Raw genomic sequence first — 21,768 nt, 5'->3', positions numbered from 1 at the left:
TCCTAGTTGTTCCCGTAGCTGAATCAATCGTCCCCGGCTACAACTACGCTGCCCCTGCGCAGTAACTGTGTGGGACTGCGTGGAGCTTTCCGAGGCTCTGCGTCAGCTCAACTGGGAAACATCTTGCCTTTTGGAGCAGTTTCCAGCCCTCCTGGCTCAGAAATGTCAGCTCCTCTTCAAAACTTGGACTTCTGGGTGATTGAGCTGCCTCTGCGTGGGCTGTTTTGGCTCATCGTCAACCCCTCTGGTGTCTCTCTGCCTCTCTTTGTTGCGTATCTTGGGCTCTGGAGAAGATACTCCAACCCAACTATCCTTGACCCTTAACTGCAAGAAATCTCCTCGATCATAACTTCCTCCTGAGAACTTCTCACTTCAGAAATTCGATCTCTTGATCTCTCGATGTGTTTTCCAAATGACCCTCAAGCTCCCTTAAATAATCTTCTCGTTGACATTCAACGACCCAGATTAAAAGCTAATCAATGGCTAAGATCATTTTAGCTTGATCCTCGTTTTCTTCTAGAAGTTACACCCACAATAAGATTAATACCCATTAAAATTTTTAATTTCCCAAGTTTAGACTTAGGGTCCCATTAAAAAATATTAATTATTTTAATAAAATTGTCTTTGGGTGGAATTTCCCAAAACACTTTCTGGGTTTTTTGGAATACATGTGCCCAAGCCTCCCTGCAAAATTTGAGGCCTAGAGCACATCCGATGTTACCCCAAACAAACAAAGATCAGTGACAACAGATATAGGCACTCAACTAGGGCAAAAACCCCTATGAAGGGGAAAACCCAGTGAAACTCTTCCACTAGTAGATTCAAATCAAATTGAGACAATCCAAGACCTTAGACCTAGACAAAGAAACTTCTTTTATCCACCAAGTAGGTCTTCCAAGATGAGTAGACAAATTTCAATAGTCAACCCTAGTCAAACAACTTCAATCCTGCAACAACCCAGATTCCAGCCCTTCCAACTTCAGAATTTTTGCCCTACTGTAGACCTACAAGTTCGACACTCCTGCAACAGTCCAGACAAAAGAGAGAGAATTACTGCTTGTTTTTGTTTGACAAGTGTCTCCTTCTTCGCTAGGGTTTTCTCCTTCTTCTCTAGGTATTTCACTCTTCTTTTCTCCTCTTGCAACTGCAGATCGATCTTCCTTGATTGGAGTTTCAAATGAGGTCGAGTAGTTGCCAATATCTAGTGGTTTGAGGCTCCTAATTAGGTTGACTTGTCTTCTTTGAGGCCAACTTGGTGGAGGAGGCCTATTTGACTTATTTTACATCAAAATAATATTTCTTTTTTGATATACGAAGCTCAAGAAGGGTCTATTACATGATGACAATGACTAAGACTTAAGACACAAACCCTAGAAGCCTACATTGGAGGCTTTGACCTAAAAAAAAACGCATGAAACCCATGCTAATATATAATTTTTCTTTTATAATAATATTCCTTTTTCTTTCTTTTGACAAATACATTACATCATGACTCAAATACAATTATGAAGACTGATACTAGTTACATTCTTCAACAACGTTGAGTCCTCAAATTGCCATGATGAAGAGGAGGGCTCCAAAAGTGATGGTCAAGTGGGTAGCCCCTTGATTTCCTAGAAAAACATCCTGTGGTGCTCCCAAGTGGTTGTGGGGTAGAATCAATGGTCTCATGGGTCTCCAGTGGCTCAATAACAAGTCGATGCTCCATCAATGAGGGCTAGAAGATGATGCATGCCCTCCCCTATCTCTTCGGATGAGACTAAACCCCATCTAGGCCCTGGCTTAGCTGCCAAGTGTTGGGTTCAAATGTGTGTTCGGTTGGGCAACGTGGTCCAAGTGCATCATCGTCTCTATATGGTTGGGGCATGAACAAACAATATTTGGTGCTCAAGAAGCCCATGGTGTGGCAATCAATGCTCTGTTGTGGTGGAGGTCAATGGCTCTCAACGCTCACCCTACACATTCCATTATGACCCTCTGGAGGGCTCATATCCCGTATAGTGAGACTAAGTGCAAGATGGAGACCTACTTGCAATCTTGTATAAGATCCAATGTGTCTCCTCCCCTTCCAGTACAACAATCCATTAGTGCAATTGAGTAAATAAGCTTGCTAATAAGGGGAAAAGTGGACACTTCATAATGGAATGCCTTTCCAAATGGGATTTAGAAAGTACAAGTGTTACCTTGCTCAACAAGTGAGGTTAATAAAGGAGCCTATTAGGTGGTTTCAACCTCTAAGGGAGTGACAGGTCCATGGGACATCCATCAAATGGCAGGTGTTATGTGAAATAACAATGGAACAGAGAGGGGGCAAGAGGGAAGGCTCTAAGCCACATGCCATGGTACAAGGGTAATTATAATGAAGCACGCCCACACTTTGGGTGTATAGATGTAGGAGGGAGAAATCGTGAAACATGAGTTACCCCGACCTTTGTTTTTCCACCCTTCTTCATATGCCTTTTTCCTTTTATTGATTTTTCTTTTTTTACTGCTCAGGATCCAAGGGATGAGAGCATGCTCTGTATTATGTAGCAGTGATTACCCCTTTATGATTGTGCAGTTCATCGCCTACTAGGGGTTGGGACAATCATGGCTTCCTTGATGATGTAAGGGGGCCCTGGGAACCAGGGTGATGGCCATACTGATAGGGGTTAGAGCTCATGTTTGGCTTTTGCCCACATGCTAAATTTTTATGTCCCAACCATCTTTTTCATTTTGTGTGACATTTCCTGTAGTAAGTGGCCAAATTATGCTTTTATCTTTCCTTTTAGCTTACATCAACCTCTGGGGCATCGTTCCAGACCTAAGCCAAAGTGTGGACAAGGGGAGACGGAGGCTAACAACTTGTGGACCCAATGGAAAAATGTGGACCCAGATGGGAAAAGTGTGAAAAGGGGTTTATAATGAGTGGAGGAGATTGAGATATATGGTGTTAGGAAGCGGGACCACACAAATAGAATAAGGGTTTCCCATGTAGTGCCACTCCTAAAGCTAGTAGCCAATAAAGGAGATCCCACGGGACTAGGATACAAGACCAACAACTGAGTTTAGGCGAGGGAACAATAATTACTTTGGATATAATGATCTGACTCGAGCTAATGCCTCTTATTAAATATTGTCGTATGTTGGAGGATCTAACAAAGAAGGCACATGATAAAAAAGGATCTGTGTAGGCTATGTTTCGAAAACACTAAGGATCAACAATCTCATGTCAGACTTTTAGTTTTTGATTGATGAGACTCAAAAACCATCTTCTATTCCTTATTTATAGTTAAGTGGTAGCTCTTAGTAAACTCAAAAAGATGGATTGCCCCTTCAGATGCACATCAAATATTTTAATTATGTGTGAGGTTTAATTGTGGAATAACTTCAAGTCTTCAACACATTATTTTTAAATAAAAAACATTTTATATATTCATTCAATTGCGACCTATGAGATTCATGATAGTTAAGGTTCCACATGTTGAAAATGGTACCAAGGAGGTGTTTCCTAGGCATTTCTCCTTTTGGACTGGAGAGACACATAAATCACCTTTTGTTTAACTGATATTATGAGTTTATTAATACCGAGGGGGCTAAAGTACTTTTTATGTGGAGTAGTATGTACTTTTAATTAGTAAAGTCACTTGTGTTTTAAAAGTTACTTGTGTAAAGTATTAACGTACACTATTTTATTAAAGTGCCTTATGTTTTAAAAGCCACTTTATGAGAAAAAGTTACAAAGGTACTAAAACATCAAAAAGTATTGAATGAATGAATGAAATTTTAATGTCCACAAGACTAGCTATAGTCAATGGGACCACTAGCTTCCCTGCTTTTTTCCTTTTGCAATTCAATCCTCTTATTATTCAAATTAATGATGAGCTGACCCAACCTTCTAACAATCCCCTCACTGAAAAGGAAATGCCAAGGAACAGATGTTAACACACTGTTGTAACTGTCTCTGATGTCTCTGAAAGCATCACATTCCAAATTGAAATGTTTTTCTGATTCCACTGCCCCAGAAGTGCAAAAAGTACACACCCGCTCTTCCCAAGCTTCTCTAGGTCTTTTCCACCGACCAGTTTCACACCGTAATTGATGCGAGTTAGTTCTTAATTGAGCAATAAGAATCTTTTCTCTCCATGGAATGCTAGCTGTAATGTACTCTTTTTGTTGGAGATCACGCGTGGAGTTTAATTCTTGAACATAATACTTCTTCTTTCTACCCAACTCTTTCCCAATATATGCTTACGAAGCCTTTCCATAACATAACTGTTCAAATCCTTGCTATTTGTGGGACATGCATTGATGTAAATATTCCCTTTTTTGCATCCATTTGTTGTTTTTTCTCATCCATAATTTCTTTCTTTCACTCATTCCTTCATTAAAGATAACTTTAGGCCATCTACCTTTTCCCATTTGCTCAATTCTTTGAAGATACCTTATGAGACGCACCATAGCCATTGCTTCGACGCAAGTTGCTCATGTTTCACTCAGCATTATCTCATAAGAAACCGAACTTTTTATTTTAAACTTGCTCATGATCAAGCGTTTTTGGATTTTCTCAATTTGCTTCCATTTTGAGACAGGGATGCTGCTAGCCCACAATTCACACCCATATAATATCACTGGACAAACTAGGAGCCCAAAAAGCACTTTAATTGTTTTCCAATCCCATAAATCTGTCTCTCTACATCTGTTTTGAAGAGCATATAATGCTTTCCACCCTCCTAAAATTCTCTTCTTTCTGCAGTGCTCCCAATTAAGCTTGTTGTTGAAATCAATCCCGAGGTACTTGTATTCATTTACTTCTTCAAGAATGTTGCCTTCAAAGAAGAACGTATGTTGGCTCTGCTTCTTTTTATTTGAGAAAATCATTATTTTGGTCTTGCTGGTATTGACTTGCATCCCCACTGCTTTACAAAAATGCTTAAGGGCATATAGGTGCATCTGCAATCCTTGGGCTGATTTAGCAATCAATACAAGGTCATCAACATATAAAAGAAGCTCTATACTAGGGAGGCTCGTTAATAGAAAGGGGGACCACATGAGGAGGGGTCATGTAGGGAACAAATCTCCACCCTTGATCTAAATGGTTTGAGATTAAATCTCAACCATTAGGTCTTAGGGATAGGATTCCTATGTTATTGGAAAGGCAAAAATGGATGAAAGGAGGTAGAGCTCATTTCATTATTCTCATGAGTATATTGAGAAAAGAGGAGAGCAGCTTGAGAAAGGAGGAGCAGATTCGAAGAAGAAAATGCTACAGCAGCGATTCGAATCTCTAGAGGCCGAGGTATAGCTTTTGGAGAGAGGCTCGAATATCCAAGGAGCAGGCGTATTAAATCTCCAGCACCCAGATCGAATCATTTTCCTAGCTTGAAGCTGCGTGCACGCACTTCATGTAATACCCTACAGTTAGCCACAAGGAGCCCAAGAATCTCCGGCCTGAAGTGTGAAGAGTTTGGGCCAGTTAAAGCTTATTACAGCGAGATTTTTTTGCAGACTTGAGTGTGGTCTTTCTGAATGCATTTTGGCTCAGATTCTGGGTGAGAGCTGTCAATGAAAAGGGCTGTGTGAAAGCTGTGTGTTAGACCAAGTTTCAGAATAAAGGGAGACAGTTCTGAGATCTATTCACTGTGCAGAGAGAGCTGATAGGAGGCCGAGTTCTTTGCTGGAAGGAGAAGACCGTGAGAAGAAATTATCAGTGATAAATTTCAGTGTAAAAGGAACCTATGAGAAGCAGCTAAAGGGAAGAGATAAGCATAACTCTTCTTGTATTTTGTTGTACAAATTTCTTTTAAGAAGCAAAATAAAACTCCTCCAGCCTGCTTTTCCACAACAGTGGGGCTTTTCCAGGGTCAAGTTAACCAAAAACTTTTTTGTCTAATTTGTCCGAGCTAGCTATTTTTCTTTAGTTTCAGTTTGTGCAAAAATAATTAGTAGATGTACTCTTTAAATGTTGCAAATGGATGCATGACATTTTGTATCAGCATGTCAAAACATGTGGCTTGGGTCTGAAAAACTCTTGCAAAATTTGTAAACTGGGAAAGGGTGCAGATTATTCAAATTTTCTACCCCACAGACATATCTTACATTTTGATATTGTTGTTAAATAGGACACATTCATTTTGTCCTAAAGATTTCCAGAAGGGTAGCATGTGATGTGCTAATTACTCAAGTCTCCCTCTCTCTCTCACCACACACACATTTATAGATGGATAGATGAGATAAGATGATCAAGAGTTATAACCTTGTGCAAAGGAATTTTAAATATATAAATAGTATGCATTGGCATTCTTATTGGGCGGTATGGTGTGCATATTACCCATCTTTTACATCACGAACCATAACATTCTTAATAGGTAATGCTCCCAGAAATATTGCAATCTTTCCAAGCTATGATGAAAAAAGATAGTATCATAAATTTAGTCATAAACAAGCAAACCGCCAGATATTATAATGCCTATCATACTGACTATCGCCTTTCATGTAATTTACATATCTTTTCAGTAACACCTTTATTATTAATGAGAATGATGCCTGAAGTTTAGTGCAGGATCTTTCAAGGGAAATCTGGCCACCAACTGAGCCAGTTTGGCTGCCTAGGAGTATATAGCTATATGTATTCTCTCATAGAGAACTATCTTTACAGAATTTCCAGTGCTAAACATTTTGTTTTATGTTTTGGTAAAATTTAATACATTTTGTATAAAATTTCCTTCTTAGTAATTATGCCATTCATTTATTGATAAGATGCAATAGTATAGGCCATTCTTTTGTTTATAATGAGCAATGGTACAGAGACTTCGAGTTACCGTAGAAGACATAAAGCGAATGTCATTACTTTTCCATTTTTTTGATAAGTTCACTATCGTTGATGGTTTGATATTTTCCATAAATAATAGCTACCTAGATATATTTATCTTAACTAGGAAGGGATGATTAAATTATGTAATGCAAAATATGCAGGCTAAGTTTGTTACTTTCAAACATCGTGATCACTGAATTTGAAAGCATATTACTATACTGTTAGTTCATTCACAGTTCTAAATTGAGATAGATATCGGGTTTGTGCAGATGAACAGATAACAGTAGTGAGCAAATCATTACAAAAGCGGTTAGATGACAGCAGTGATGCTGTTCGTCTTGGGATATTACCTGCGATTTCAAACTTCCTAAGTGTAGCATCTTCATCAGCTAGAAATATTGATGTAAGCTTCTAATCACTATTTTTTTTTTGTCATATTATAGAAATGCACTTGTTAATAGCTTAATATGTTCGTAAGTTGATCATAAAAATCTTGTTGCATAAGTAGATATCACGGAGCTAACTATGTATATGTAAGAGTTGATTACCTGTATTCACCTTTTATTCCAGATAAAGGGTTTTCTCAGCAACCTCATATTGCATATGGATGACCCAAATGAACAAATTCAGGTATTTCTGACTCTGAGCGGCATGATCCAAATGAAAATTTGATTTGATGCTCATTTCTTATTCATAATAAAATCCTTTTCACCTACAAACATAACCATATTGCCTGTGTAATTTGTAAAAATGGAATTAGTGTTATTGTCTTTCTCCCATTTTTTTTCTCTTTTTTATTTCTTACAAAACTTGGAGTGCTTCATATCTGCACATTGTTTTGTGGACACATTTGGTGAAAATTACAGATCCTAACTCATCTTGACAATAGGTTTTTTGACAAATTTTAGATTTTCTATGTGATTCTGTGCTTTATAGTGCATATGTTACAGATATTTATAGATTCCAAAGTGATTTTGTGTCCCCATTATCATCTTTTGGTTAAAAACACGTAGCAGGGAACACAGGCTAGGAATGTTCTTAAACTGCATCCTCTCAGAAAGGGCTATAAAAAAAATGTCTCTGAAAAGATTTGCTTGCCATTTCTGAAATATTTCTAAGTTGCACTGAAACGGATACGGGAACGGATACGGACATGGTGTTTGAAACGGATATGAAAATTTTCAAAAAATCCAGATACGATACAGCAAGGAAATGATATATATATATATGACAACAAAACTTTCATACTACTATCCATCTTTCAGAATCTAGATTCTATATTTAAAGATACATAATCATAATCATGAATTCAACATAAACAAATCATCATTATTTCAATTCAGCATAAACATTGTCATCATCTTTAATGATTATTATAACATTCCACATATCATCAAGTTTCTGTTTCCAATTTCAATCATCAATATCATCACCAAAATTTATAATGCACACTACGTAGTACAAATTACAAAAATGAGCTGACTGGCAATCTACTATCATATGACATATTATGGTATTCAATGTTTATTGTTCAAAAGTTTAAAACATCATCATAAATTACATTTACATATCATCAAATATGTCTTCATCCATGTAATTAAGATCCACTGCCATATCAACATTTGAGTCCTCTCTAGGAGCAGGAGCATTGCTGCCATGTCCACTTGAAGATGCAATTATTGGTGCCTTTTCATCAAACAAAATCATGAGACATGTTATTCAACATCATATCCAAGTCAGGCAACTCTGGTTCCACATTCCATAGTTTGGTGGGCCCAAATTTGTATTTGTCACTCGTGTTGACAGAAAACAAAGGTTCAAATGAACATATTGTTGAAAAGTGTTACTAGGTTCGGTCTTCATAATGACATGTAATTATATTTTTATGTAAGGAGATGAAAAGAAGAAAAATAAAATTATTGTAATACTTGCATCATGGGTTTCATGAGCAAGAGATTTTATTTTTGAGTCAAGGCTCCCATGGAGAGCCTTTAGGAATTTTGTCATCTAGTCATGAAAGAATAAAAGAGTCATTGTCATGTAATGAAGTTATTGTAAAGAGTCACACTTGTCTATGTAAAATCATCCTCCAAGACCTTGTCACTATCCCTTATGATGTCGGCCTACAACAAAGAGATCTATCTAGAAGATGAAGTCGGCTTCCCTCCACGAGATCTTGTCAGCCTAGAGGTCATGACCAAACTTGTATATATATCCTTACTCAGCGTCATTTGGAAACAACGAATTCAGTGAAGCAAGTCGAGAAAGAAGTGCGAAGTATACACCAGAAGAAGCCTCCATATCAACGCAACAAAGAGGAAGAATAACGAAGATAGTGAAGCATTGGTTTTGGGTCAGTTTGTCCTCCCACATGCGAAGATAACAGAACCGAAGGTATCCAGAAGAAATCGAAGGAGCAACTGTCACTTTAAGGTGTTTTGTTTGGGTATAGAGCCTCGCTAGGAGAAGCCGAGTCAAGGTGCAAGAAGTCTCTCTCTTGTAGAGACTATAAAGGAAGCAAAGATAATATAGGGTTTCTGTGGTAGGGTGACAAGCCTACAAGAAGAGACTAAGAATAAAAGGAAGCCGAGATCAAGAAGAAAAGGAGCCGAGATCGAGAAGGGAAAGGAAGCCAAGAAGAAGATTAGGAAAGCATCGTTGAAGAAAAGGGTAGTGACTTGGTGTTGGTAGGACACTAGAGTCAAGGGTCTCTATCATAGTCTTGGTATTCATCAATTGAGGACGTATAAGAAGAATTTTTGATTGGGTTTCCTCTCAAAGAGTGAGAAGTTTTGGCCCTGGATGACTGGCCTACATACTGTGTCTCTTGTCTTCTATTGTTTATTTGGTCATTGTCTTGTTGGAAAGAACACAATAATAACATAGCGAAGAGAAGATCATAATTCAAGAAGTAAAAGTATATCACAAGCAATTATCAAGAAGAGAAATCTCCTTACTTCTAATGCCCTAGATTTCTCAACATGGTATTGGAGCTTAGGTGCTAAAAGTCAAGAAGGGGCACCTAATCAAGAAGACACATAAGAGTCAAGTTTCAAAGAAGGATCAAAGCAAGAGATCAAGACCTTCATCATACCAAAATCATCTTCAAGAAGGAAGCAGGAAGAAAGACCAAAACCCTAGAAGTATTTCCGAGATCATCATCTAAGGAAGCTCTTCAAGGTCGAAAGTAGACTGGAACATTCAAGAAGGATCGTGAAGCAAACTCTCTCTCATCAATCCTTCAAGGAGTAGTCCTTTATCAACATCAAGATTAAGGAGGAAGCGAGCAACAAATACTCAAGTTTGTTTATGACTTCATATGATACTATCAAAATGTCTTTTTGCAAGGAAAGCAACAAATTGGTTTGGGCTACAAACTTCCTTGAATGGAAGAAAAGAACTACCTAAATCTCATTGAGAATGAAGTCATGGACCACATCAAAGGGCCAATAACTCAACCTCCCAAAGAAGATACTCAAGCACATGCTAGATTCATGAAGGGAGAAGTGAGAACCCAGAGGATTCTCATAGAATCCATCAAAGATTCTCTCATCCCATATGTATCAAAATTAGACACTGCAAAAGCTATATATGACAAATTGGTAGAGTTATTTTCTGTAAGTACTACTGGAGAGGTAATCTCTAAGGCAAGAACTTTACAAATTAAAGATCTAAAGGGAAGAGAGAATAGCCTCATATTTTATGAGGATTTCTGAAATAAGAGATCAACTTAAAGATCTGGGTGAAATAATGTTTGACAAAGAAATGACCACTGTAGTACTAAATGTACTACAGGAGGAATGGGGGCAACTCCACTTCAAGTATCTATGGGAAGAAAGAAGCCACTCCTTTTCAAGATCTATGGTCATTGTGTAAGATCGAAGAAACCAGACTAAAAGCAAAGTCGGATGTAGGAACAAATGAGCAGAATCCAACGTATGCTATGTGAAAATTCCGACACTCTAAAGGAATCCCTACTGCAAATCTGAATCTACTTCACCTACTTGATTTTTAAATTCCATTCATCAAGTTATTCTTGTGAATACTAAAGCAAATTACTTCTACAGCCTACGCTATTTAAATATTTGATCTCATGAAACAAAAAACAGAGCAAAGAACAAGATACATAGGACACACTTAATTTTGGACATAATAGTCCCCGGAAAAAACCCAATGCGGGAAAATCAGTGCAGCAGTTCTGAGGGTTTTATTATTATGCAGTAGAAATTTCTAAATACTCATCTAGCAATCTGGTGCAACAGTGCTCGAATGCTCATCTAGCAATCCTTTACAGAGAAAACACTGGCGGAAAATATGAGTGAGTTTTACCTCACTTCACCCGGCAGAATTTCGGTTGATCCGGCACAAGACTGGCTAACCCTGACTATTTCTGTGATGGCTCTACGTTAGCCCTGCGTCACCTTCTCTACCCTCTGCATTAGCTCTCCTGGTTGTTCTGGCAGTTCTCGGCAATTCCGACAATTCCAGACAATTTCGGTTGTTCCAACAGTTTTGGAATCTGCGTGACAGACAACTTTTCTGCGTCATCTCTCCCTACTATTGCGCTGCCTTTGCGTCATCTCTCCCGGTTGTTCCCGACAGTTCTGGATTCTGCGTGACAGGCAACTTTTTAGCATCAACTCTCCCAGCCTGCGTCACCTCTCCTGGCAGTTCTAGAAGTTCCCAGTAGTTTCGGTTGTTCCAACAGTTCTAGATTCTGCGTGACAGGAAGCTTTTCTGCGTCAGCTCTCCCGTCTTTTGTGCTTCCTCTCTGCAAGCTCTCTCTGCCTCTCTATCAGTATTCTTTGGAAAGCCCTCCCGGATTCTCACTACCCCTCTGCTGCAAGATCTCCCCAATTGATTTTCCTCCTGAGAACTTCTCACCTCGAAAATCGATTTCCTCAATCTCTCTGTGTGTTTTTCCAAATGAACCCCAAGCCTCCATTTTATACCAATGTTGCAGTAATCGTTATTGGGATATTATCGGCGAGGGGAAAAAATCGTAAAAATCGGGAAAAAATCAGTAAAAATTGGGAAAAATTCGTAACAGACAAAAATATTTATTTTTTTTTCAATTCTTTTAATATCTAAAGCATCTACAACATAAAATAAATACACTGACACATAAATACGATAAAAGAACTAATATATAAGATGTGTAATATCATTTCTAGTGCTACATCACATAACAGTGAATCATGTCCTGAATAGTAAGTCCTGAATCCTGAGTCCCAACTCAGCCTCAAAATATCAACAAAAAATATAATAATGTATCTCATATCATGAGTCATAATGTCATATACAATGAAATGAACCAAATAACTAAAGTCTAATACTACTAATTTCCTCTGCCCCTCTAGATGTAGATGCGGGTGGAGTTGGTAGTGGACTCTGTTGTGCTCTAGAAGCTGAAGAACTAGGAGCTACAGGAGGTAGACCACGTCCTCTACTGGTGACAAAGGTAGCCTGGGTAGGTTGTGTCACCTCCTCCTCCTGTTGCTCCTCCTCCTCATCAAAAACATCGTCGAAAAAAAAAACAATTTTTTCCCCAAAGATTTTTTCCCAAAAAATCGCGATTTTTTTCAATGTTTTGTGAAAAAAAATTAGCGTAAAAATCGGGCAATAATATCGCCAAACTCAAAAAATCGCGATTTTCACAACACTATTTTATACTTTTCTTGTTGAGTCTTCAATGACCGAGATTCTGTCTGTAATCAACGGCTAAGATTAAAACATGACTTGATCCACCTTCTAGATCATTCTCACCCATATTTTGATTAATACCCATTAATATTTTAATTTTAATAAACTACAATCTGGGTGGAATTTCACCAAACGGTTTCCGGGTTCTTTAGAATTCATGTGCCTTAGCCTCTCCACCAATTTTCAAGGCTAGAGCACTTCCGACACTACCAAAAACTAACACTCCCTCTAAGCGAGGAAAGTGCTCTAGCAACAATGTCCAGCTGCATGCTGCTTTGTTTCTGAAGCACCTCCTTTTTGCACTGCTGCTGCCACCAACACTGTGCTGCTGCTGCTATTGTGTTGCTGCCCATGACACTATCACTACCACTGTTGCATCCGTACTACAACTCCGTCTCAAACGCTGCATTTGCCATGTTGCTAGCACTGCCACTGCTAACACTGCATCCGTACTGCAAGTTAGTTGCTGAGAGAAGCAACTGAAAAACTAAGTCACCGGATTCGTCTTAAACCCCCTATGTATCTCGAATCCAGCGAATCCGACATGATTCGGTCTAGATTCGTGTCCAAATCATATGACACGTCGTGTCCTTTTCCGACACGTCGTGTCCTTTTCCGACACGTCGAATCCGAGGTCGTGTCACGATTTTCAAAAGCGTGTCGCGATTTTGGGAAACGTGTCCTGTTCATGGTAATGTTAAATTCTTAAAGTAAAAGTGACATTCTCCTTAATCTTCATTTTCATCCTTTTACTTAAATTTTTAACATTACCATGAAATGACTCAGGATGTTTAAGAGTGGTTTCGGCCTCATTGGATTTCATATGGAGAAAGTAGAATTTTAGATTTCATTCAAAATCCAGCAGACTTATCAGTTTTTTAGGATTTTAGGATTGGGGGATTGCAATGTTTCCATTGAATTTTGTGATGTATTAGGGTATGGAACTCGTATTTAATCAAGAGCACCAATCCCTCTATGTACCTTGATGTTAGTGACATTGGTTGTCGAACTCCTGTATCATGACCCTCCTAAAAATGTACGCATCACTCAAACAAAATCTTGACTTGACATGCTATGCTTGTTCTATCTTAGGTTAATGCTTAAAGGGTGATATTAATGACAAAGATCCCTATACAAATACAGAGGTAATGACAAAGATACCTCTGGATATTAATGCTTAGAGGGTGATATTAATGACAAAGATCCTGATTTTCCAACAAGACTAAAAAATTAGACATTTCTCGTGGTGGCAAGAGGGCCAAGCATAAGAAATAGATAATAGATTGACATGTATTTGAATTTTGTATGTACTATGCATGCTAATAGCTATAAATGAAGATCTATGTTTGAAATCAATAAATTTGTATCATTAATTAAAATTTGTGTAAGAAATATGATAATATCTAATTTTTAATATATATATATATATATATATATATATTTTAATAAAATAATATATAACGTGTCCTGTTCCAGGGGGTCAGCGTGTCTGAATCCGACACCACGAATCTCGAATCCTACGTGTCTCGAATTCCCGTGTCAGGTGACTTAGCTGAAAAACATCCAAAATTCGCTGAACATAACTGTGTTCAACATAATACAATGAATGTCTGAATCTGACTGCTGTTGATTCCGACCCTCTGAATCTTCTACGTTGTTGCTGACTCCTGCACTATGCCAACTGCACGGCTACCAACCTTGCTCTGTGTTGATCAATCTCTGGTCTCTGGTCTCCGGCCACTGCATCTGTTTCTCCAAACAATCCATTGCATCATCTAACATTAAGTCCATCTTGCTACTGCTGAATCTTGGGCTCCTGTAGCAAGGAATTGATCCAAGAGTTGGACTCCTTAAGGATCCTACCCATCTGTTGTTCTTTCGAACTACAACTCTAAATCTCCACACCTCCCTCTTGGAGATGCAGCTGCCATCTCTGCCAAATGTCAAACTGACTCCTCTAGTCATTGCTTAGCACTGCTCAGCAAGTGAGAAATTCAAACTTTCTGGCGGAAAGTTCTCTGAGGAGAAAATTCCCCTTCTATGTGTATTCGTTCTTTTCCAGCGGATTTCTACCTCGACAGAAACTACGTCCTTCAAGTACTACGTTGAGGCTCTGAGTCACTCCCTCTGCCTCTGCAAATTCACGAACTGGAAATTGTACCTTTATCATCTCACTTAGAGAGATGTCCTCGGATCTGCTTCCCGGCAAGGGCTGCGCAATACCTTCAAGGGGATTCGTATCGCTGCCAAGTGCAGATTTTGGCCTCACTGCTCAGCACTGGATCTACTCTTCTTGTTTCAAAAACAATGCTCTAATATTAGCCGTTGATTAGGGACTTAATCTCAGCCGTTGATTTGTCAACGAGAAAAGTATAAGAGGAGGCTTGAGGGTCACTTGGAGAACACACCAAGAGATCAAGATTTCGACTTTCTGGGGCTAGGTTCGCTGAGAAAGTTGAGAGAGTGATCTGGAGTTACAACTGAGGGGCAGTGAATACAGAAGCAGAGAGGCATAGATAGTGCCGGGAGGATCAGCACAATAGCCGGGAAAGCTGACGCAGAGGGCAGAAGCCAGAACTGCTGGGAACAACGAGAACTGCCGAGAATGTTGACGCAGAGGGCAGAAGCCGGAACTGCTGGGAACAGCCAGAACAGCTAGGAAAGTTGACGCAGAGGGCAGAAGCCAAAACTGTCGGGAAAGATGACGCAGAGGGCAGAAGCCGGAGCTGCTGGGAATAGCCGAAACCGCCAGGAAAGCTGACGCAGAGGGCAGAAGCCGGAACTGCCGGGAACTGGTGGGAAAGATGACACATAGGGTAGAAGAGGCTGATGCAGTCCCTAGAGGCTGACGCTAGGGTTTTTCGTGGGGCAAATTAGAGCTGAGGAGTTGCCGGAGTGTTTATGCGGGGTTTCAGCCGAAGCATCTATCTCCGAAGGAGAGTTACTACTGTCGAGATTTTTCTCTGTTGGGTGAGCCAGATTTGGCACCAAGATTGTATTCTGAAACTGCTTAATAAATCAAACCCTCAGATAGTTGCACCGGTTTTCCCGCATTGGGTTTTTTCTGGGACATTAGTCCAAAAATAACAGTGTCATTTGTGTGCTTGTTTCTGTTTCCTTCAGTTGATGATCTTTAATGTGTTGAGCATGTACTTGTGTTTATTTTCAGTATTTACATGGTAAATAACTTGTTAATTAATTAGAACAAGTAGGAAGGAATAAATCAGAAAGTACATGGAGGGTTTCTAATTGTTAGACTTAGAAACTTCAACATGGTATTAGAGCGTGGTTGCAGATCACATGAGAACTGAGGACATCAGCCGAGCATAGCGGCATCAACAGAAAACAGCTATCCCGAGTGACAGAAGCTGTTCCTAGCAGCAAAACAACAAGGAAGGAGTGATGCAGTGCCTGCATCGTCAAGTTTGGGCCAAAAAGAGGCTGCGCAAAGGCTAAGGGAGGCAAAAATAGGTCCGGATCAGTGGTGCGGTTGCGTAGACGATCAAAGTAGGGGGCATCTCGACATCAGCAAAAGGATTTCCAGGAGGGAAATCGAGGCTCAGAGGGAGTCATATCGAGAACTTCTAGGAGGGAAGTAGAAGAGCAGCGGAATGGCACTACACGGAGTAAGAGACTAGGACAGACTGGACGGAGCCTCAAACTTCGTAGTCTGGAAGGCTAGAATCTTATCTGTACTTGACAGTAATCGTGTTAAGCACTTCGCCTTGAAGACAATAGCAGTCCCAGTTGACCCAGCTGACAATGACAGGTATGAGGAAGCGATGGTGAGGGCCAAGAGTATCATTCTTGACGGGGTCAAGGATCATATAGTACCACATATTGCCTAGAAGAATACGGCACGGGAGATGTGGAAGGCCCTGACCAAGTTGTATCAGCATACTTCTGTGCAGAGGAAGATTCTCCTAGAAAATCAGTTGCGGTCATACCAAATGCAGAAGGGAGAACAGATAAACACCTTCCTCGGTCGATTGAAGGAGGTCCGAGATCAGTTGACTTCCATAGCCACACCAAATCCAAAGTTGATGGTGAGAATAGCCCTGAATGCAGTCTCAGAAGACTGGGAGTTGTTTGTCTAGAGCATACTGGGCAGGGCGACCCTTCCAGATTGGGAGGAAATGTGGGTGGCTCTTCGCCAAGAAGAGATCAGGAGGGTGACCAAGACAGGAAGCAGCAACAAGGGGATCATAATCAAGGAGGAGGAGGTGGATGCTACCCCAACATTTGAGAGTAAGCAAGAAAAGCAGAACAAGAAGGACCTCTCCAAGGCCAAATGCTTCCACTGTGGGGAGCTGGGTCATTATGCGACCTAGTGTCCGAGGAAGAAGAGCAAGGGAGAGGCTTTCGAGACCAAGGCAGCACCAGCAAGGGCAGAGAAGGAAGTGGAGACAGACGATGACTGTGCCATGAGTGCACACACACCACTTGAGCGAAAGTGGGGAGACATCGAGCTGTAGTAGGACTACAGAAGATGAAGGGCAGGATCCTCGAGGTACCCAACCTCTTGGATTATACATGGCTACGGGAGCCCTGAAGAGGAGTAGCAGGACTGGCGGATGTCGATAGAGACGGATGAGGATGGAGCGGCAAAGAGAGCTACAGTGCAGGATTCCCAGGACAACGCGAGGCTAGCAGGCTGCAACAGTGCAAGAGGCACGGGAGTGTTGCACCAGTGCAAGATGGCACAGAGAGGTGTGCAACGGTGATAGATGCAGGGAGTTGTTGCAACAGCGCAGAGGTCAGAGAGGGAGCACTTGTCAGTGACAGAGGGAGCTTTAGCATCGGGAGTGTCTCTAGCCTGACAGAGATGTCAGAGTTGGGAGATCAATTACTTACTTCTCAGTAACTGAGTTGCAATGCAGCGGTTAGCAGTGGTAGTGTTATGGGTAGTACGATGAGAGGGGTTGTAGTGCAGATGCAGTAGTGGCAGTGGCAGGGCCATGGGAAGTAGCACAAATGCAAAGGGAGTTACAATACGGATGCCGCAGTGGCAGTGGCAAGGCCATGGGTAGCAGTACAGGATGCAACAGTGCAGATGCTGGGCAACAGGCCTAGCATCATCACAGGGACTGATGCCAGATGATCAAGGTGATACTTAGTCAGGAGTATTACTAGAGCACAGTCCTCGCTAAGAGGGAGTGTTGATTTGGGGTAGCATCGAATGTGCTCTAGCCACAAAAATTGGAGAGGCTAAGGCACATGAGATCTCCAATATCCAGAAAGGGTTTGGGCACATTCTAAATAGTTTGGGAGATATTAAAATAATTAATATTTTTAATGGAGTCCCTAAGTCTAAACTTAGGGAAAATAAAATATTAATGTGAATTAATCTAAAACTATGTTAGAATGGTCCAAAAGTCATGGATCAAGCAAGATCTAATCTTAGCCATTGATTAGGAACTTAATCTCGACCGTTGATTTGTCAACGAGAAAAGTATAAGAGGAGGCTTGAGGGTCACTTGGAGAACACACCAAGAGATCAAGATTTCGACTTTCTAGGGCTGGTTTTGCTGAGAAAGTTGAGAGAGTGATCTGGAGCTGCAGCTGAGGGGTAGTGAATACAGAAGCAGAGAGGCAGAGATATGCTGGGAGGATCAACGCAGCAGCTGGGAAAGTTGATACAGAGGGTAGAAGCCGAAACTGCCGGGAAAGCTGACGCAGAGGGCAGAAGCCGAAACTTTCGAGAAAGATGACGCAGATGGCGGAAGCCAGAACTGCTGGGAAAGCTGACGCAAAGGGCAAAAGCCGAAACTACCGGGAAAGCTGACGCAGAGGGCAAAAGTCGGAACTGCCAAGAAAGCTGACGCAGAGGGTAGAAGAGGCTGATGCTGGGTTTTTCGTGGGGCAGATTGGAGTTGAGGAGTTGCCAAAGTGTTTATCTAGGATTTCAGCCAGAGAATTTGTCTCCGAAGGAGAGGTACTACTACCGAGATTTTTCTCTATTGGGTGAGCCGGATTTGGCACCCAGATTGTATTCTGAAACTGCTTAATAAATAAAACCCTCAAATAGTTGCATTGGTTTTCTCACATTGGGTTTTTCCGGGGACATTAGTCCAAAAATAACGGTGTCATTTGTGTGCTTGTTTCTGTTTCCTTCAATTGATGATCTATAATGTGTTGAGTATGTACTTGTGTTTATTTTCAGTGTTTACATGGTAAATAACTTGTTAATTAATTAGAACAAGTAGGAAGGGATAAATCAGAAAGTACATGGAGGGTTTCTAATTGTTAGACTTAGAAACCTCAACACCTTGCAGCAAGATGGGATGTTGATGCTGAGGAGGCTTCTCAGATTGATGATGGTGAGGATAATCCTTCACTAGATGGAGGTTTAGTTGGCATACCTTTGGGTAGCATTGTAGGTGATTTTGATATTGATGCTAGTGATGATGAAATTGGAGTGCCTAGCGAGGCTCAAGGTTATATGGATAGTGTTGATGCTGAAGATTGCACTTTATGATCATCTTCAATTTTAGTCTTTAATGTTATGTTTTGGCCTTCGAGCATTTTTGGACCATGTATTACTTTGCCAATTTGGGCATTTGTCATTTTTTTTTACTATGTACTACATTGGGAATGCTAGCAATATGAATATTAATATGATGAGTTCTTTGATTTTCACTATTTTTCTTAAATTCAAAAGTGCCTCATGAATCATTTACATTTTTGAATTTGATATTCATATAATGAATTAAAATTTTAAATTGATTTTAATATTTGAAATATTTTAATTATTATATAAATTATGTAATTAAAAAAACAATTTTTATATTTTTATTTTTTATTTTTTTATTATATAATATTACCGCTCCCACTTAGCCGTTTCCTGGAAATTTTGGGGAAACCTCTAGCCGTTCCGGACACTCGTACCCAAGTTCCCAACGTTCCCAAGTTCCAGAAACTAGTGCAACATAGAGAGGGAGTATTTGTTCATTAAAATCAGAAAAGTCCCTTTTACATTTATACGAGTGAAGAGGAAAAGAAGTTACATAACAGAACATATTTCCATTAATTTAATCATATTTTAATGTACTTTTATTTACATAAAGTAAAAATCATATTTTCTAAAGAATGATCATAAATATTAATCACTAACAAACGTGAACCTAATGATGATTTGGAATTAGCCTCTTGGTTATCTCCTACTATTTAAAATAGTTATCTGTTAATCTATAGATATATATTATAGATCAAAGGGTTGCTCAGAGTGTGTCCAAGTTTATTTTCCACGAGTCTCTATTTATTTTTCTAAATTTTTCCTGGGAGCAGGGGGGATACTGCTTATGAAAATAGATGTCACTTGCTAAGCTGCTGTGCTATGAGGGGAGAAACCATGCAGTCAAAATTACTTAGGACTTGCACTTGGCCTCATCCAACCCACTGAATCAAGGGGTTTTCAATGGGGTCTCTACATTAATAGAAGCCTGATCAACTTTCTCCTTGGTGCTAGACCACACTCCTGTTGGCAAGCTTTTCCCTCTTAATTGCATTCGCAGAGACGAGTTTGGTTTGATTTATAAGAAATTAAACCCCCCCTATCATCTATAAGTAGCATCCTAGAAACAATCTTAATTGTTGATTCTGCTAAAACAATGTTCAAGAATCAATCACCCGGGAAATCCCTGAACTAGAAACCATGAAACCAAAACACAATTCAAAAACTAGGACTATACTCCGTGAATAATTCTCAAAGTGGGCTACTATAGATAATTGTTCTTAAAACAGTTGCTGTCCCTTCTTCCTGAAGAAAATATTTTCCTGAACTCTTGATTCACCCATGTTCTTCTGAGGGACATCTCAATCCTTGGTGTAGTATTTTACACTAGGGATGTCGATAGGTTTGACTGTTTACTTTCCAATCTTTTGCTTTGTTGCTGGAGGAGGAATGTGGTTTAGTTCAATCCGTGGTTTAATCCAAGGATTGAATTGTAGTAAACATTCCATACATGTTTTATAAATTATTTGTATCTTATATTTTTTCCAGGAAGCCGTGTATGCTGTAATTGAAAATTACACATCGCAAAGGCCGGAATTGGTACTCGAAATGGTGAAAAGTGCTCGGGAACGCCATCAGAATGTCAGATGTGATCAATTGTGGGAACTTGCAATTTCAATACAAAGCAGATTTGTACAATGATCATGATATTTACTATGTTTTCATGTCTAGACCTACTTCTTATGCTAAACCTTTTCCAATTGGAGGATCTCATGGAGTCCTGGAAGGTATCTCAGTTGTATGTTCTTTGGGTGATCTGGAAGTTTACAGCAGATCACTGTTTAATATTAAGCTGTCCATTCTTATTTTTTTATGCAATAATTATGAGTTTTAATGTCATTGTTTTCCCAATAAATACCGTGGCTACTGATGCTTCCAGATGATAATGATACAACGTAATGTAATGATATTGTGCCCTGTTTGTGTTATGGAACCATCTGGCTTCACAATATTTGATCATCATACACGGGATGCCAGCAGTACTTGGATGGATCAACCTAATATAAGAATGCTGACTGGAAACTAGGCCTCTTTTCATGACTGCACTGGCTTCAATTTCTGAGATTTATTATTGTATTGCAAATGTTTCTAATGTCTGCATATGAACTTAGGCTTCTGTGTAGCTTGTTTTCATAGCAAAAAGAAAATCTCACAAAATATATTGCAAGACTTTGTCACAAATACTTTCTTGAACAAATCTTACATAAATGTAGTTCTAGGCCCTATGGAAACAAACCACACAACGCAAGTTGATCATGGGTTGTGAAAGTCCACTAAGAAAAAAAATACCATGCAAGTAACAAATGCAAATGTTACCGACTTTTTAAAGTGGAATCCCCAATCTTCTCATGCAACTTCAGAAATCAATATGTCCTTATGCATGCTTAAATGGGATAGGCAATAACAAGAATGGATAAATATGTTACATGCATCCCTAGTATAAATTTTCACAATAACCAAATGTGGCCACATCCTGTTACAATGTTAAATCTGCAACATTTTATGAGATCAACATTCTCATCCTTTAATACACCCATTGATGCATTACAATCTATTGTTCCTATTGAATTAAGAATTTTAGGAATTTAGGAAACAACCTTGTGGTGTGATGCCCTACAACCTTTTATTACTTACAAATATAGTGTTTACGAAGCAATCTCTTGTGGCAAATTTATTACTTTGTAACCACAATTAGTTTTTTCGCTTGTATGCAATTTTTATGTAGAGTTTCATTGCTATTACATTTTGATAGATCATG

At 39.6% G+C, this 21,768-nt stretch overlaps 1 protein-coding gene across 8 annotated transcripts in view; it reads left to right on the top strand.

Annotated features, from left to right (window-relative positions):
- The window catches only part of LOC149240761 (uncharacterized), a 399,764-nt gene extending 378,732 nt beyond the window's left edge, over nucleotides 1-21,032 (top strand). For 4 of the 8 annotated variants that reach the window (XM_089373808.1, XM_089373810.1, XM_089373809.1 and 1 more), the window contains 3 exons: nucleotides 7,063-7,196; nucleotides 7,364-7,423; nucleotides 20,499-21,032. In XM_089373808.1, the coding sequence (XP_089229934.1) occupies nucleotides 7,063-7,196; nucleotides 7,364-7,423; nucleotides 20,499-20,651 (347 nt within the window). In that variant the 3' untranslated portion in view covers nucleotides 20,652-21,032. Of the gene's footprint in view, nucleotides 1-7,062; nucleotides 7,197-7,363; nucleotides 7,424-20,498 lie in introns of those variants that run through there. The other 4 variants (XR_016246545.1, XR_016246543.1, XR_016246544.1 and 1 more) reach the window with 3 other exon arrangements.
- Nucleotides 21,033-21,768: the final 736 nt, after the last annotated feature.

The sequence above is a fragment of the Pinus tabuliformis genome, chromosome 8, assembly GCF_031772625.1.
Source record: "Pinus tabuliformis cultivar Carrire ecotype Pingquan chromosome 8, CPIR1, whole genome shotgun sequence".
In the NCBI taxonomy this organism is placed as follows: domain Eukaryota; kingdom Viridiplantae; phylum Streptophyta; class Pinopsida; order Pinales; family Pinaceae; genus Pinus; species Pinus tabuliformis.
The sequence above is the reverse complement of the archived record's forward strand: the minus strand, read 5'-3'. Positions and strand labels throughout refer to the sequence as shown.